General features: G+C 43.2%; 1 protein-coding gene across 4 annotated transcripts in view; it reads left to right on the forward strand.

Annotated features, from left to right (window-relative positions):
- The window catches only part of Spidr (scaffolding protein involved in DNA repair), a 349934-nt gene that overhangs the window by 311406 nt on the left and 20970 nt on the right, over positions 1 to 17558 (forward strand). For all 4 annotated transcript variants that reach the window (XM_005396031.2, XM_005396032.2, XM_013520203.1 and 1 more), the window contains 3 exons: positions 10733 to 10820; positions 12188 to 12331; positions 12421 to 12480. In XM_005396031.2, the coding sequence (XP_005396088.1) occupies positions 10733 to 10820; positions 12188 to 12331; positions 12421 to 12480 (292 nt within the window). The remainder of the gene's footprint in view (positions 1 to 10732; positions 10821 to 12187; positions 12332 to 12420; positions 12481 to 17558) is intronic.

The following is a 17558-nucleotide window of genomic DNA, read 5'->3' on the forward strand; positions in this document are numbered from 1 at the left end:
GGTGACATTGTTTTATATTTTTTCATATCCCTTTAAAGTCTGGTTAAAGAGAAGACAATGGATTACACTCTGCTCAGTATAGTTTGTTGTAAAATCATGCATATGAATCTCTGGAAGACTGCCGTGCCCTCATGAGAGAATGAAAAAAAAAAGGTCTTAGCAGAAAATAGTTAGGACCTTCAGACCCCACTTTGAGAACCACTGGTCTAAAATATTCCGTTTTCCACATGAATTATCCTCAGAAATCTGTGTTCTACCACAATAATAAGCACAGAGAAATCAGCAGCTTACATGAAAATTTTTAAGAAAATTTTATGTCCCAAATATATACTTGGTTAAAAAAAAAAATTCTAAGCTCTCTGAGGATGAATTAGGTCAGTGGACCAAGCTGTTTGGGTACTTCTTGTCTTCATATTTCTGTTTTTGAAGTCATAGTTATATTTTAAGTCTCCTGGAGCAAATTCCACTCCATCCACACCCAAGAGAAAGTGGTTCCAGCAGTCTTGGATGACCTTGTGAAGATTTGGGAGTAGTCAGCCATAAAGAATGATAAACTGGAGACTTTTATAGGTAAATGGATGCAACTCAAGACCATACTCATAAGTGAAATAAATCAGACTCACGTGCGTAAAGATCATATTGTCTCCCTAGTATGAGAAGCTGAAAGAGTAAATAAGATCCAAAATGCACAATAGATACTGTAAAATGGGAAGAAACTGTTCAAAAGGAAAGAGACACTGTAATGGCAGAAAGGAGAGAAGAAGGAAGGGAAAAGCAAACATACATATATATGGTAATGGGGGCTGGGGATTTAGCTCAGCAGCACAGTGCCTACCTGGCAAGTGCAAGGTCGTGAGTTCAATTCCTGGTACTGGAAAAAAAAAACAACAAAAAAAGCGCAAACATATATATGGTAGTTATACTACTAATTTCTTTTAATTCACTGAAAAGAAAGATTTGTGCTGATATTATTTGGACAATTAAATGCCTATATCTTGTACTCTAAGCAACTAATTTAAAGATAACAATACATAATGTGTTAACCATCATTACTCCTATTATCTTGTTTTGAAATTTTGTTTTATTTTTTCTCTTTAAAATAAAATTTTAAAAAAAGATTTGGGAGTAGCAAGAGGAGACAGTATCAGATGAGAAAAAAATGACCTCTGAAGTAACTAAAAAAACAGCTAAACCAGCAAGTGATATCTGCTAATGGCTTAGTGTGCAAAGGGAAATACATTTCGTGTTTACCTTCTTCCAGTTGGCTGGGGTTTGTGGAACGCTTGGCTGCCCTTACTCTGAGTGACTGGTTTTCCACATGACATTTATCATCCACCGGTCAAGGTAAATAACACCAGGTGGTATGAGGCTAGCGGTCGTCGATCATTTGCTACACTGACAAATATAAAACCTCTGTTAAAATATATAAATTTAGCATAGTTTCTAATGGCAGTTAAGCAGGAACCCCATTTCCTTTATTGTCTGTACAAGATATGGTAGAAAAATATGTTGACTGTTTAAATTTTTGAAAGTTTATTACATTGCCATTAATCTCCCTCAAAATACTCCTCTCCCCTTTGAACACACTTATCCCGTCATTCTTGCCACTCTCTGAAGCAGTTCGACAAGTCCTCTTTTGTGAGTGTCTAGCTGAGCTGTCATGGCTGCCTCACCGTCCTGAGCCTATTCAAAACATTTCCTGTTCGTGGGCATTTTGCTTTGAGAGGAAGGAGGAGCCGCACGGTGTTGGACCAGTGTGTAAAGGATGAGGACACTCGCAGTGTTTCTATGAGCCTGCCCTTCTGTCGACCGGGACTCAGCAGCATTGATGGTGTTTTTATCACAGCGCATAGAGGCACTCACGGAGATGACTTCCAGACCTGCTGCAAAGGGTGGCAGGAACTGTGTTTTGTGCATCAGTGAAGAATGAAAGAAGTTCAAGTCCAGCCTGGGCAAATTAGTGACGTAGCAACACTCTGTCTCAAATTAAAGAATAAATACAGGGCTGATAGCTTAATGTAAAGGCCCTGGGTTCAGTCCTCAGTGCTAAAGGAAAAAAAAAGACAAAGGCAGAGACTGGGATGATGCTCCTGAAACCAAAGAACGCCAGAGACACCCAGCCGAGCACCAGCAGCTTGGGGAGAGGCAGAGAACAGATTTTCCCTCGCACCCCTTGAAGGACCCCGCCCTGCCGACCTCCCCGACACTTGCCACCTCCAGAACTGTGAGATGATGGAGCTCTCGGAGCTCTTGGGCCCAAGACAGGGGAAGAAAAAAGCTCAAGGAAGAAACTTTGTGGAAAGCCAATTCTGAGTAACTGAGGCACATCCCAGTGGAAATGTCAGACTTTCTTTGGTAAGAAATACAGGGCCAGACTTGTAAAGATTCACACAGGGGAGGAGAAACTGTGGGGTGTTAGTGTGTAGAGGGCCCAGTGGAAGCCCGCATAAAAGGGAAAGAGGTGGTCCGGGAAGACAGGAAAGAAAGGCCTCAGTAGGGAGACCTAGGGCTGCTTACAGGTCAGCAGAAAAGGGGACCATGGCAGGAAGGGAGCACAGAAGCCACGTGGACCGTGCAGAGCAGCACGGCACCAGCAGGCCTGCGAGGAGAGGGTGCAGCAGCTTCCGGACTTACTCGCACAGAAGCCCTCAGGGCCCTTTTTGGGGAACGTTTAGCGGTGGCGGTGCAGGTCAGATGATGGTGAGTGAGAGGCAGGTGCAGATTAGGAGACATCACGTGTTGCTGTTCATTCTAGAAACGTGCAGAATGGCTGGCAATGGAAAGAAATGCAGAACAGGGAAAAGACTCCCTAGGAAGAAGGAGCAGTGCAAGACACCTGTCAGGACGGGGTAGGAGTGAGTAAGGCGAAGACGACCACGGTGAGAAGGGTGGGCGCGGCCGTGCTTCCAGGACTCTGGCCCTGAAACGCATCCTGTTATAACCGAGGGGTCCAGAGTGTCCGCTCTGTGCTACCCTTCCACTAGCTTGGAAGCCAGTGGGCCCACTGACAAAGCAAGGAGGAACCGCTCACCAGCCATGCACACGTGCATCTACAACTGACTTACTGAGCGCACTGCTCGTCTTTTGGAACACAGTTTAAAACTTGGAAGCTCAGTGAGCTTAATCTGGAGAAGTTAATGTCGAAAGGACTATTTTAGAGATTGGGTATGTTGCTGCTTTTCTGTTTTCTTTAATTTTACACAAATCTCAAAAGATCCGTGTGCATCTGAGGGTAGAAACCAAATGTATTTTTACTTGCTGCCTTTGTGAATTAATGGTGAGGAAAATAAGCCATTCCTTATGACAAAATAAATTATTTTTATACTAAAAAGAAAGAATTTTAAATATGACTTAAAAATAAAATGGCAAGAATGCTATGTTTGATACAAGGGGGTATTTGGGGAGGAAAACAATGACAATATATCTTTTACTAAAATAATTTTTAAAAATTTAAATAGCCACTATATGGTTCGTTCCCATTTCATGTTTCTAAAATTCCTCACTGATGCTGTCCCTGGGCGCGCTCTGCTCCCGTGGCCTCTTCAGGCCCATCGGAAGGGCGGTGCTGTCTTCCCAGGACAGGCCTCCTCCCGTCCACACTCACGGTGGGCGCACCCCGTCCAGGTGCTCTGCTCACAGGCAGCTTCCTCAGCTCCACGCACCGCTCTTCCCAAGGGCACCCTTGGCTCCCTTTAGCTCCAGGAGAAACATCTATGTGTTGACATCCTTTCAGACATTGGAACTGAGTTTGTGGGACTTTTTCCAGAGATGGTTTTAAGTTGGTCTCCTCCCCTTGTTATTCCTTTGTTTTTCACTTAGATTTTGACCTTCTAGAATATCTCTGAAATAACAAAATCAGCCAAGAAAGTGGATTTTTTTTCTTTCTAAGAAAAAAATCGATGTTGCTACATATAACAATGCCCTCTTTGCTTATTCTTAACCCTTTATAACCTTGGGAGTACGTTTTTTCTCTTAAGAATCTGATCATTTGGCTTGGGATGTAGCTCAGTGTAGAGTGTTTTCTAGCATACACAAGGCCCTGAGTTCAATCCAAGCCAAGTATTACAAAAAACAAAAACAAAAGCATCTGATAATTATTAAAACATCAACCAGAAAATGTCTGAAGTTAATGGTTATTTTTTATTACAAACGTTGGAAATGTTCAGGTTTCATTTTAGCTCTGTTTTAATTGGTACTCAAAGCCCCTCACGGCATTAACCGCCTTCAGTCACCCAAGCGCATAGATGAGCCTGCAGAAGGTGTTTTTCAGAGATGCTGAGCTGTTTCTAACCCTCAGGGCTGCTCCCTCGGTGGGAGATCATGTCCCTGTTGCTGCTGCTGTCCTGCAGCCACTGCAAGCTTCACCGTGCTCACCAAAGGCTGGAGACTTCGGAAGCGTCTGTCCTCCTCAGTCAGAGACACAGGGCAGGGAGGGATGGTGGCAGCCTTAGAAAATGAAGAATACAGCAATGGGGGAAGCAGCAGAGAGATCTCAGAACTTGCACCTTACAGGTGAAAGGTGTCCTTTTTGCACCCCACCCTGTTTGTGCACTTCTCAAGTGAATGACAGTCTGTTGGGGTGGGCTGATGGACCACCCAAACCTTGAAGGATGTGAGTCAACAGGATTTTTTTCTGAGTGACCCTCACTTCTATTAGAGTCCTAAGTCTCAGTCTGCGGAGGCTTTATTAGATTCAAATCATGCAGTACCCCATCTTTATTGCATCTCTTGGAGGAGGGTCTGAGTGAAAGTGTGTTCTTAGAAGGGGCCTCTTTTTTTTTATTTTAAAGAGAGTAGTAAATGAGAAACAAACCAACCAAAAATAGAACAGTAGCAGCATACCAGTATCACGAACATAAACAAATCAAAGCAAGAACATTCCAAGTGATACAGAGTCTCAAGACAAAATAATACGAATCAGCAGTGGTTGTTACATTACACATCGCCGTCCTCAACTACATTGCTGATTACCAGACGTAAGAATGAAAGATTGCTCAAACCATTAAAGAGAATAAGAAAATAATTCTTCAATAAAACATTAGAGATACTACAGAGTTTCATGAGACAAGATGGTAGGAGTTCACCATGGTAATTCCATTGTAGAAGAGGCCTCAGAGTGTCCCTAACAGTTCACGTTTAGTGGTGGCCTCAAGTTAGAGACTGGAAGAGAGGAACAGTCTTAAAGGGCTCCCTAATCCATTCCTGCGCATAGTGCCAGTCATAGGAGCATGTGCCTCCACAGAGCACCGCTTTGCGCCCCTCGGTACCTGGCCCCAGATACAGGCACTGTCAAAGAACTTGGCATCCAAGCTTTAGTCTTTGGCTGTGTTTGCTTTCTCCTTGGAAAGGTAATTTTCAGGCTTCTACTTTTCCCACAAGGAAAGTTCATCTGTAAGTAACTTTTCTAACAGGCTAAGATTAAATGAGTCTAGCTATATAAGAGACTGTTGGCAGATAAATTATGGCAGCTGTAAATCAGCCTACTTCCTGAGGAAATTATCTTTTTTTAAAAGTACTTTTTGCAGCAGTGTATATGGGGGCTGAGCCTGTTGGTTCCAGAACTCAGGAGGCTGAGGCTGGAGGATTGTGAGTTGAGGCCAACCTAGGGCTGTCTTGTGAGTTCAAGAGCAGCCTGAGCTACACAACAAGACCCTGACTCAAAACACAAAACAATAAATAAATAAGTAGGAACAGAAGCTACTTCAAATTTCACAGTCCTAGCCTTAGCACGTTATTGAAATCTGAGTCACTCAATGGTATTCGAAAGCCTTTTTTTCCTCACTGACACAGCCAGTCCATTTGGTTTCAAGCAAAGATGGACAAAATGACGAGCAGCAGGCTTGCCTTTTGGCTTCCTCTGGAGACCTGCATCGGTCCGTAGCTCCCGTCAGCCTGGCCCAGCTCTGGAGTGTAACCTCATCATTAGCGGGCACACGAGTGGGGGTGGGGGTGGGGGGAGAAGAGGCAAAAAACTCATTTTAGATTAATTTACGGGAAGATTATGATGTGAGTTTGACCTTTAAATGTCACCCTTTGTTCATCCTTCATGTTCAGCGTCCTGCCGTCATCGTCACTCTCATGCATCCTCCGTGTGCTCCCTGTTGTGTTCACTGGCCTGCCTGCTCTCTTAGAGTTCGTCTCCCCGACCAGGCCTGGCTTCCTAGTGGGAACGCAAGTGTTAGGTTCTGACAGAATTTTTTAACAGTCAATAGGCACAATAGGGCAAGAAAGGCATACAGATTAGCAAGGAAGAAATCAAACTGTCCCTACCTAGAGGTGACGTTATGATCTATGTAGAAAGCCCCCAAAGTCTTTTTCTGGGCTTTTTATTGGGGTTTGAACTCAGAATCTAACACATGCCAGGCAAACCCTTTACCACTGAGCTACATTCTCAGCCCTTTGCTTATTTTATGTTTTGAGACAGGGCCTCACTGAGGTTCCCAGAATCTACAGTCGTCCTGCCTCAGCCTTATGAGTAGCTGGGATTATAGGCCCGTACCAGCACACCTAGCCCAAAGAATCTAAAATAAAATAAAATGAAATGAAATAAAATAAAATAAAATAAAATAAAATAAAAAATACCCTTCTACATCTGAGTTTAGCAAAGTTTCAGGGTATAAGATTTAAATTTAGTTAAAAATCTTGTACATTCATACAAAAATCAGTTATTTTCCTATATACTAGCAACTTTTGGAAAGAAAAATTCAAAATGCTATATTACTTACCTTGCTCAAAAAATGAAATACTTAAGTATAAATTCACCAGACCACATAAAGAATACAAACTACACTGATTATAGGAGTCAGACAGAATCTAAGTAAGTGCAGAGGGATGTGACAATCAGGAGTTAAAGGCACAGCACTGTATGAAGATGTCAGTTCCGATCCGGTGTAGTTGTACACACCTGTCATCCCAGCACTCTGGGAGGCTGAGGCAGAAGGATTTTGTACTTGGGGTATTTATTTCTATTGCACCTTGCCTTTGTAATTTATTGTTGGCAATCTCTAAAGACACTAGTCAAATCACTTGGTATTTATTTTTCATGGTAAATAAAATTTTTATTGTGGTACAATATGCATGACATAAAATGTATGATTTTAACCACTTAAAGTGTACAGTTTGGTAAACAGAATTTTACTGTGTGCATATGTCTTTATAGCTTCCTATTTACAAAGTGCATGGGTCTCTATAGTTAGGATTATGGCTCTGAAGCATTTCAGTTAACTGGGTGTGAGCTGAGGAAAGCTTGTGTGGTAAACCCGTTCCTGCTGCGCCCTGTGATTCCTGCTGCCCAGTCAGCCGCATGTCCTCAGGCCTCACGTTCAAGCCCTCTGCTGAGCCCTGAGCAGGGACACAGGACTCCCCAGGCTAACTCAGATCCCTGCAGTGCCTCTGCCATCCTCCCTTCTCCACGTGCCCTGCACCTGCTTCCAGCTCCTCCCTCGTCCCACTCTTCCAGTGGAACTGATTTTTAGATGACAGCTTAGAGGATTAGGGGAACCTGTGACAGGTCGTGGTGAGAAGTGTGGCCTTCCCTTTGGAGACGACCAGCTAACTTGACCTGCTCCACCTTCACCATCTGGAAGGTAGTCTGCCCTGTGACATGCCAGCAGAGCGGTGCCCGCTGGAGAAGCCACCAGTGAGGAGCAGGAGGGAGGGCAGCCTAGGCGGCTGCTCTGCTCATTTCTAATGCAGGAACTTTCTGTGGAGTATCTGTAAGCTTTGTTGTCATATTTTAGTGACTCAATTTTTGTTACAGATTCATTGTACATTATCTGTAAATTTTAAAGTATGTTCCAAGTAATTCATTCTGGCATCGCAGTGTAATTGATCTCTTTTGCTATAGTGCTGGGACTGAGCCCAGGACCTCATGCATGTCAGGCATGCCCTCTACCACTGAGCTACACCCCAGCCTCAACATTTTTTATCATATCACGAGCTTGATGACTTTATCTTGGTGTCCTTTTTCTCTACTTCAGTGAAGTATTTATTTTTTTTATTTATTTGGTACCAGGAATCAAACTCAGCACCTTGTGCTTGCCAGGCAGGTGCTTGTGCCACTGAATTATATCCCCAGCCCATAAGTATTTATTTTAAAAGATTTTTGAATGAATGCTTTTATTAACTTTTGAAAAAACAAGCTTAGTACCGCCATACCTCTGCCAGACAGTTGCTTTGCTGTTTAAACGTTTTAAAGGGATGGATTTTTAAAGAGAATATATTTCTTCTGTAACTAAATGAAATCATGTGTAAAAGTGAACAGTTAGGAGCGAATTATAGTGAGAACATACACTTGGTGCCAAAAGTTAACTTTTTTGATATTGTTTTTTGAGGCAGGGTCTCCCCATGTAGCCCAGGCTGGCCTCTAACTTGCAGCAATCCTCTTATCTCAGCCTCCTAAGTGTGGGACTACAGGCATCCCCCCCACTCCCTACCCTGCTCCTGAACCATGTCTATTTTTTAAAAACAGTAGAGAAGCTGAGTTTTATGATACTACATGTTTTATTAATACATAGCTATCCATTATCTAAGAACCTAAATTAAAGTATGTGTGTCACTTGTCCAGCTTTAGCCAGTAGCATACTTTAAATCAGTACTCAAACATCACTGAATTCAAAAAGAACTTTCTAAGGTTGTGTATATAGAACAGTATTTCTCCCAGAGAATTCCAAGAGAATGCTACCGCTCAGGAGATAGAGATTGCACCAAAAAGGGTTTCACAGTTTCAGTCTGAAGAACGTTTTGTTTAACAGGTTGTTACAAGTACCTTTATTGAAGCCGGGCCTGGTGACACACGCCTGTAATCCCAGCCTCAGGAGGCAGAGGCAGGGGGATCGTTGTGAGGTCAAGGCCAGCTTGGGCTACAAAGTGAGCTCAAGGTCAGCCTGAACTGCATAGGAAGACCTTGTCTCAAAAAGACCAAAAAAAAAGTGCCTTTATTCAGAGCTTCCATAGCCCTTGGCATTTTACATTCCTACCAGCAATGGGCAAGAGCCCATCTAGCCAAGCCACATGCCACACAGCAAACCTAACTGACTGCAGAATCTTGTTTTTATGAATTGGACTCCACAGAACATTTTCAGGTCAACTCTAAAATTTTTGGACAATTGTTGACTACTCTGACACTGTCTGGAAAGGGGAGTGGTCTTTGTTGTTTTGGTTTTTTTCTTTTGTTGTGGTGGTAATGTGAGTAGTAGGTGTGGTCCTATGGATCAAATCTCACGCCTTACACATGCAAGGCAGCTGTCTACCACTGAGTTACACTACCACTCCCTTGTTATTTTTTCTATGTTGTACAGAGAAGTGAATCTTTTTGCACTCATCTTTTATCATTCTCTAAATTGTTGTCTTTTTTATAGAGTAACTGTGGGATTAAAGTCTTAATTTAAACTTGACAACTGTTTTTGCAAAAACAGAATAAAGGTTTATGGCTTTAACAATAATAATAGTAATAACCGCAGCAACATCACAAGGCTGATGCATCAAGCACCGAGTGTGAGAATAGGAACCCTTGTAGGGGGCATTATGCTCATTTTCCTACCTGAGATAACAAACAGCTGAGTACTGATTACTTTCAGTTTTACAGAAAGGAAGATACAGGGGCTAGGAATTAAGTGTCTTTCTTAAGATCTCACAGTGTATAAAGGTAGAAACCTATACAGTTCTCCCTCCTTATTAACAAGGGGTTTGAGTAAAAGTCAGAACTTTCTTTGCCTTAGACACACAGGCAGATCTAAGGGAAAAACCAGATAAGTGAAATCATATACTGTTTGTGCTTCTTTGGTTCAGCTATATTTCTGTTTTAGGTAATTTTCATTACTATTTAAATAAATACGTTTCTTATAAACATCATCCCTGACTTACAATGGTTTAACTTAATATTTTTTGACATTTGCCGGTGCAAAAGCCATGTGCATTCAGTAGAAACTATACTCCAAATTCTGATCTTTTTGAAGACCACAGATCAGCAGTGTGATGCTGATCCCAGCACTGAGGAGGCTGAGGCAGTTGGGTTGAGAGTTCAAGGCCAGCCTGGACAATTTAGTGAGACCCTGTCTGAAACACATAAACAAACAAAAAAAGACTGCAGACAGCATGTGATCGCAAGAGGAAACAGCTGGTACTTTGTAGTATACTGTGCTGCTAAGCTATGTTGTTCAGTGTTTGGTAGGTTGCCATATTAAATGCATTTTAAACATACAGTGTTTTCAGTTTGCAATGGGTTTATCAGGACATAATCCCATTGTATGTACCTTGAGGTACATCTGCTTGTCTGTTTTGGAAAAAATACAATAGATACATAACCCAGAAAAAAAGTAAATATATCACCTCCAAGTCCTCCTCAGATAACCTCTAAAAATAGTTTTATGTCTGCTTCTCCTTTGGCTTATTATATGTAAGTGCACAGGTCTGCACACACACACACAAAGGTGTTTTAATTTGTTGCCTGCTTTTCACCGTATTCCTGTGTTCCTAAGTACATTTTCTACATAACCGTTTTGGTGATTGGATGATATTTCATTGTGCAGATGTATCATAATTTAATAAACTATGTTTCCTAGGTTTGCGCGTGTCTGGGTGCCTTCTGTCTTCCGCATCTGAATCGTCAGCTATCTTGAATTGTGGATTCCTAGCCTTGGGTCTGTTAAGCATTCAGCCAGCTCACTGAGTGGGCACTTGGTGGGCAGTATGAGGTAGCGAATACCTTTGACAGTATCTTTTCTTGTCCTAGGACACCAGGGCTATTCAGCCTGCTTGACACTCTGTGGCCCCCAGTGATGCCTCTTAAAGTCTCTGGCCACAGCCAGCCCTGCAGAGAGGTAAGCCCAGCACTGACGAGCTCCCTGGCCGAGTGCTGCCTCGTGCTGGAGCCACACCAGTGCCCGTACACTCCATGTCCCTACAGGGGCAACAAAGACCCACTGCAGCTCATTCCTTTCTCTGTAGTAGCATCTGAGTATGAGCCAGGACTGGGTTTGGGGTCTCCTAGTCTCACCTCAGAGCCCAGACCCTCGCCCCTTCCTCTGCTGGGCAGCATATCATGTTCGTCGGGTTACTTTATAGTTTTTTTGTTTTAGTTGTTGTTTGTTGTTTTGGTGGTGCTGGGGATTGAACCCAGGGCCTTTGCACTGATCTACACTGCCAGCCCTCTTTTTTGTTTTGGTTTTTAATTTTATTCAGAGACAAGGTCTTGCTAAATTGCCCAGGCTGGCCTCGAACTTGCAACCCTCCCTCAGCCTCCAGAGCTGCTAAAATGACACGTGTGTGCCACCATACCTGGCTTTATGATGAATTTTAAACTACTGTTGCAAACACCTCTGCAACAGTCAGGACCTTAGTCTCATACCAAACCAGACATGGTGTTTTTCCCACCCCCTTCCAATCTCATAAAATCAATACTGAATTACCAGTGATCAGTTACCAGTGAGCCGAACAGAGTAGCCAGGAATTTTCATTTTCCTGCCAATTCAAATTGTTTACCACAGGGGCTCACAGGCAGCAAAACATTAAAAGGTGTTTCCTTCTCCCCATCTCAGGCCTTGTCCAGCAGGCTGGTGAGTGGTTGCTTGGGAAGCTACAGTCATAGCTCCTAAAGCTGAAAGTAAGAGGCTGCCTTCTCTGTGTAGCAGAATTTTTAGTGAGTGTATGTATGATCCTGTCCTCTGGCAGAGAGCAGAGCACTTATCAAAAATGCCCATTTTAAGAAGTAATTTCTATATATTTTCAATATACTCTGAAGAATGGATTTCTAAAATGCAATTAATTTTTTAGACTGGGGATTAAACCCCAGGGCTTCACACATGCTAGGCAAGTGCTCTACTACTAAGTTACATCCCAGCCCCTTTTAATGTCATTTATTTATTTATTTTTATTTTGAGACAGGATGCACTAAGTTTCCCAGGCTGGGCTTGAGCTTGGAATTCTCCTTCCTCAGCCTTTTGAGTATCTGGGATGATAAGGCGTGCACCGCTGTGCCCAGTTTGAAATACTAAGTTGGTAATAAATTCAAAAGTACAGAATTTCTTATGCTTGGTCCCAGAAGTAAACAACCTCATCTGTGTCCTGCATGGCCTTCCAGAGAAAACATGTGTCTATAAACAATGCATATATGAAGAACAGATTTTGATAGTATATTTGAGACTTTCACAACATAATCACCTTCTGCCTTTGCTTTCAATTTAAACAGGTGGAAACACCTCTTCCTCCTCCTGCCTTCTGTTACATCTTCTCAGCTCGTCCTAGTCTGGAACATATTGATATCATTGAAGAAGACTCCGTTTCTAAGCTTTATCAGCCTCCAGTTCTCCACTACTTAGGAGAAATTCTCCAGGTGACATCTTTCTTTCTAACAAGTTCTTCAAGTAGCTCTGCCATGACGATGTGCTTTCAGGTTACCAATCATTCTCAATGTCTTTCCAGACTGACCATCTGGGTGCCCGGTGCAGTTTCTATGCGAGGGTGATTTATCAAAGACCACAGGTAATCCACCCTCCTGCCCTCCCTCTTCCCCTAGTTTAAAAGTGGAGTGCCAAAGGAGGCTTACAAGATTGAGCGCAGCATGGGCAACTTAGGAAATTAATGAGACCTTGTCTCAAAAATAAAAAATAAAAAGGACTGGGGATATAGCTCAGTGCAAAAGCCCTGGGTTCAATCCCCAGTACCACTGCAAAAAAAGAAAAAAGAAAAGAGTGCAAAATAGAAAAGCATTTATAAAATCTAGGTAAGCATGACCACGCTGATGCCCTAGTACATTCATGCCAGTATGGGTGTGGACTGCCAGCCATTGTGCTAAGTACTGAGATATAAAATAACCCAGAGATAACTCTGCCCTCCAAGATTCTTGGCACCTTAATATTTGATCTTTTCAGCTGCGAATGTAGCTCAGCCGCACAGTCCTACCTGGCAAGCGCAAGGCCCTGAGTTCAATTTCCAGTACCCTAAGAAAAAAATTGATCTTTTCTGACAGGCAGGTTGAAGGAAAGAAAGAAGCTGGGACGTCATTTATGTAGGAAAAACGGAAGCCTCGGGATTGGGCACAGTCACTTCAGGGCACTCTGAGAGCTTCCTGGAGTCACTGGGAGGCCTTGGGCAGCTCTAGGAAGTAGCAGCATGGCATAGATGAGCTTGCTGTTGGGTCAGCTGGAAGTAGACAAAGGGAAGAGACATCCTTGGCAATCTGAAAATGTGGATTAGGTTCTGTGGGACCTCAGCTCCTGAAGGAGTAGCACATAAATGTCCTTACCTGAGAGGGACAGGTAAGTGCCCGGTTCTGGGAGTTAAACCCAGGGCCTTTAAACTGAGCTACATCCCCAGCACTTTTTTAGTGTTTAATTTGAGGCAAGGGCTCACAAACTTGCCCAGGCTAAGTTCAAACTTACAGTCCTCCTGCCTCAGCCTCTGATCTGCTGGAATTACAAGTATTTGCCACTGTTTGTTAAGCCCTCATGTACTCGTGGTTGATGTACGCTGGTCTGCTGCAGGGCAGATGAGACTGGGAGCCCTCTAAGCAGTGCCTCTAGGACGTGTGAGGGAAGCAGACAAGGCCTAGGGTACCTGCTCCTTAGCAGGCTGCTGCAGTCTCACCTGTGGCCGGGCAGGTGAGAACAGCAGGAAACTGCCCATCCGGGAAGCTGGAGCCCAGGCAGGGGGCCTGGCCAGGGCCACCCAAGCACCCAGCACGACCGGACATAGGCGCTGTGTTGGGTAGCCCCAGGGACTCTTTTTAAACAAACCTATACCTGGTTATCAAGACGAAACATCTATTCCCCTGGCCTTTCTTATTGTTGCTGAAGTACCCTAACACAATTTCTCTCACACACACTTAATATGAAGCTCTAAAACATTCATGTGCTTTGTGTACAGCCACAGTTCAGCTACCTGGTTTGGGAGCCTTTCTTTGGTGTATAAGTATCCTGAGTTATTTTTTCTTTTTCTTTCCTTTGTTCCTTCAGTGCGCACACACATGCGTGTGCGTGTGCGTGTGTGTGTGTGTGTGTGTGTGTGTGTGGTATTACTGAGGATTGAACCCAGGGCCTTCACACCGAGTTACATCCCCAACACTTATAACATTTTTTTGGAGCCAGTGTGTGTGTGTGTGTGTGGTATTACTGAGGATTGAACCCAGGGCCTTCACACCGAGTTACATCCCCAACACTTATAACATTTTTTTGGAGCCAGAGTCTTGCTGTGTTGCCCATTTGTGCAGGTTGGGCTCAGATTTGTGCCTCAGTCTCCCAGAGTGCATACCATACCTCGCCAAATTTATTCAGAGTTGGGCATCTCTATTTTGAACATTTATTTTACTTTTATCTAATCATCCATAGACAGTGAAAGAGATACAAGATGACTAAAAGAATATACCTAACTTCTGATTGAATTACTGATAAGTTGCAAATATATAAATACTACTAAAATTCTGTTATTGCAAGTGTGATCCTCATCTGTATCAGGAATGGGCAAACTGCTCCTTTAAAGGGCCAGGCAGTCAATATTTTAGGCTTCTCAGGGAATATTATTTCTGTAGCCGCTATTAAACTCTACCTTGCTGTGCAAAAGCAGCCATATTGTCTCTCATAAATGGATAAGCAGGACTCTGTTTCAAAACCATTTATTTATAGACACTAAAATTTGAATTTCATATACTGTTCATGTGTTACAAAATATTCTCGTGATTTCTCTCAGCCATTTAGACTGTAAAAGCCTTAAGTAAGTGTAAAGGCCGTGCTTAGTTTGTAGGCCACACATAGTTGGGTAGCAGGCCAGATCGCTACAGGTTGTGGTTTCCTGACCCCCAGGTCTGTGAGTTGTTCATGGGTCGCCTTTGAGCTGTCCCAGTGCCAAGCTCAGCAGGCAGGATGGCAGGGCCAGTGAAGATGGGGACTGGGCACAGGATGTGTCCTATTTTCAAATCTGAGGCAAACTGGAGGCTGACTTCATGTTCCTCTGCACATCTGCAGAATGCTCAGTGTGTGAAGACACGCTCAGCATCAAGCACATTCCTGTTACTCCCAAGCACATTCCAGGCTTCAAGGCGAGGCACGTTCAGGAGCAGGCTCCACTTACTCTGCACATAGAACGTGGTCTTCAGAGACTTGAGCAGCACTTGCTTCTGCCTGCAGCCCTCAGCTGAGACCAGAGGCTGAGAGTAAGAAAAGCTGTGTCTCATGCTCAGCTTGATTCTCGGTGCAGGGAAGCACAGGGCAAATGAAGACAGGCCTTGAGGCGTCCACCTCATTGGATGGAGGAGCCCCGCCTCGGGGGGCTCGGGAGTGTGCTCTGATCCCCCCATATGAGAGATGGGCTCCCACCATGCAGGTGCGGTGGGCGTGTGTAGCTGGGAGTTGGTGGTTCTGTGGTCAGGAACTAGTCAAGGACCAGAACCCAAAGGAATAGATTCCTTAATCCACTGAAATTCTGTTTATAGCCTGCATTCTGCTTTTGTGGGAAACAGAATCACCAGAAACCAGCCTCCTCAGGAGGAAGCGAAACAAGCTGAGTCCCGGGTCAGCCTGTGGCTAGGCCGATTGCCTGCACGCTCTGCAGGGAGGACTGACTTTTAGGATGGCACTGTGAGTCACTGCCGGAACCTGAGTCACCAGAGAAGATCTGGGTGTATTTCCATTACGCTGGTGGTTTTTTTTTTGTTTTGTTTTGTTTTTTTGTTTTTCTCCGGTGCCAGACGCTGGTGGTTAAGTCATGAAAGTGAAAGAGATTTTTTCTTTTTTCTGAGATTATTTTAATTTACTTTTATGTTGAAGTAATTATAGGTTCACAGTAGTTTGCAGGAAATAAACAGGGATTACCCGTTAGCTTATCCACGCTACCACCCCACACCCACAGAAACCGCAGTACAAAACCAAGAAACTGATGCTGGTGCGGGCCATACAGCTGATGCAGGTTTCACCAGTTGTACATGTACTCTGTGTGTGTGTGTGTGTGTGTGTGTGTGTGTGTGTGTGTGTGTTTCTGTGGAGTTTGTCACACATATGATCATGAACACACTCTGTGTACCCTGCTGTCACCACAGATCCTCTTGAAGTCCCCTCTTTGGCCACATCTATTCCTTTCCCTGTCCCTGACCCTGGCAACCACTGTGTTCTGCATCTGTGTCATTGTGTTATTTTATGATTGTTATGTGAATAGAACTATGCACTATGTATCTGCATCAATTTCGTAGAGCTTCCATGTAAAGTTCCCAAAACTAGATGGCTTTAAAAGCACACATTTATTTATTCTGTCTCACTTTCGGCCAGACATCTGAAATCACAGTGTTGAATCTGGGTGTGGTGGTGCACACCTGTAATCCCAGAACTCAGGAGGATGAGGCAGGAGGATCACTCCAAGTTTTGAGTTTGAGTCCAGCCTGGGCTACAAAGTGAACTCAAGGCCAGTCTGAACTGCATAGTGAAAACCTGTCTCAAAAACACACACAAAAAAAATTTTTTTTAGTTTTCTGAAGAATCTTCACGTTGTTCCATAGTGATTATACCAGTCTATGTCCCACCAACAATGTAGAAGGCCTCCTTTTTTGCCAAGACCTCATAAGCGTTTGTTTCTGAGTTCTTAATAATGGCCCTTCTTTCTGGAGTAAGATGAAATCTCAGAGTTGTTTTGATTTGTATTTCTCTAGTGGCCAAAGATAGTGAATCTTGTTTTTTAAAATGTACTTATTGGCCGTTTGTACTTTCCAGAAATTGTATTGGCCATTTGTACTGTTCATTTCAATTGCTCAGTTTTTATTAGATCTTTTATTGGGGGGCATAATTTTTTTAGTTTTTTATCTAGATATTACTGCTTTCTCCAAGATGTAGCTGGCAAGATTTTTTTCCAGTTCTGTAGGTTTTCTCTTCACTCTTGGTTGTTTCCTATGCTGGACCAGAGCTTATGTTGAGTCTTGGCGTTATTTCTTACCCACTTAAGGGTTCTGTTCAGAGAGATTTTGCCCATGCCTGTGTCTTCAGGAGTTTTACCTGCTTTACCTTGCAGCAGATTTGAGTGTTTCTGTTTTAATATCTAGGCCAGTGATCCACTGGGATTGATGGGAGAGGTAAAGGTCTAGATTCACCTTCTGCATGCAGATGATCAGCTTTCCCAGTACCGTTTGTTAAAGAGGTGATCTGTTCTCCAGATTTATGTTTTTGGCCCCTCTATCAAAGATCAGTGGCTGAATGTGCCTAGAGTAGTTTCTGCATCTTCAGTTCTGTTCCCTTGATCCACGTGTCTGTTTTTGTGCCAGTACCATGCTATTTTTATCACTGTAGCTTTGTCATAGTACTTAAAATGCAGGCTTGTGAAGCCTCCTGCTTTGCTCTGGTTGCCCAGGGTTGCTTTTGCTATTCTGGGTGTCTTCTGATTACATATATCTTATAGGATTTTTTTCTAGTTCTATGAAGAATGCTTTTGGTATTTTGATTGATATTACATTAAATCTATATGTCATTTTTGGTAATATGGCTATTTTAATAATATTAGTTCTGCCTGTTCAGGAATAGGGGATGAATCCATTTTCTGATGTCCTCTTCTATCTCTTTTTTCAGAGTACTACAGTTTTCATTATA

This window comes from Chinchilla lanigera, unplaced genomic scaffold, assembly GCF_000276665.1.
Source record: "Chinchilla lanigera isolate Chin_1 unplaced genomic scaffold, ChiLan1.0 scaffold00053, whole genome shotgun sequence".
NCBI classification, from domain to species: Eukaryota; Metazoa; Chordata; class Mammalia; order Rodentia; family Chinchillidae; genus Chinchilla; species Chinchilla lanigera.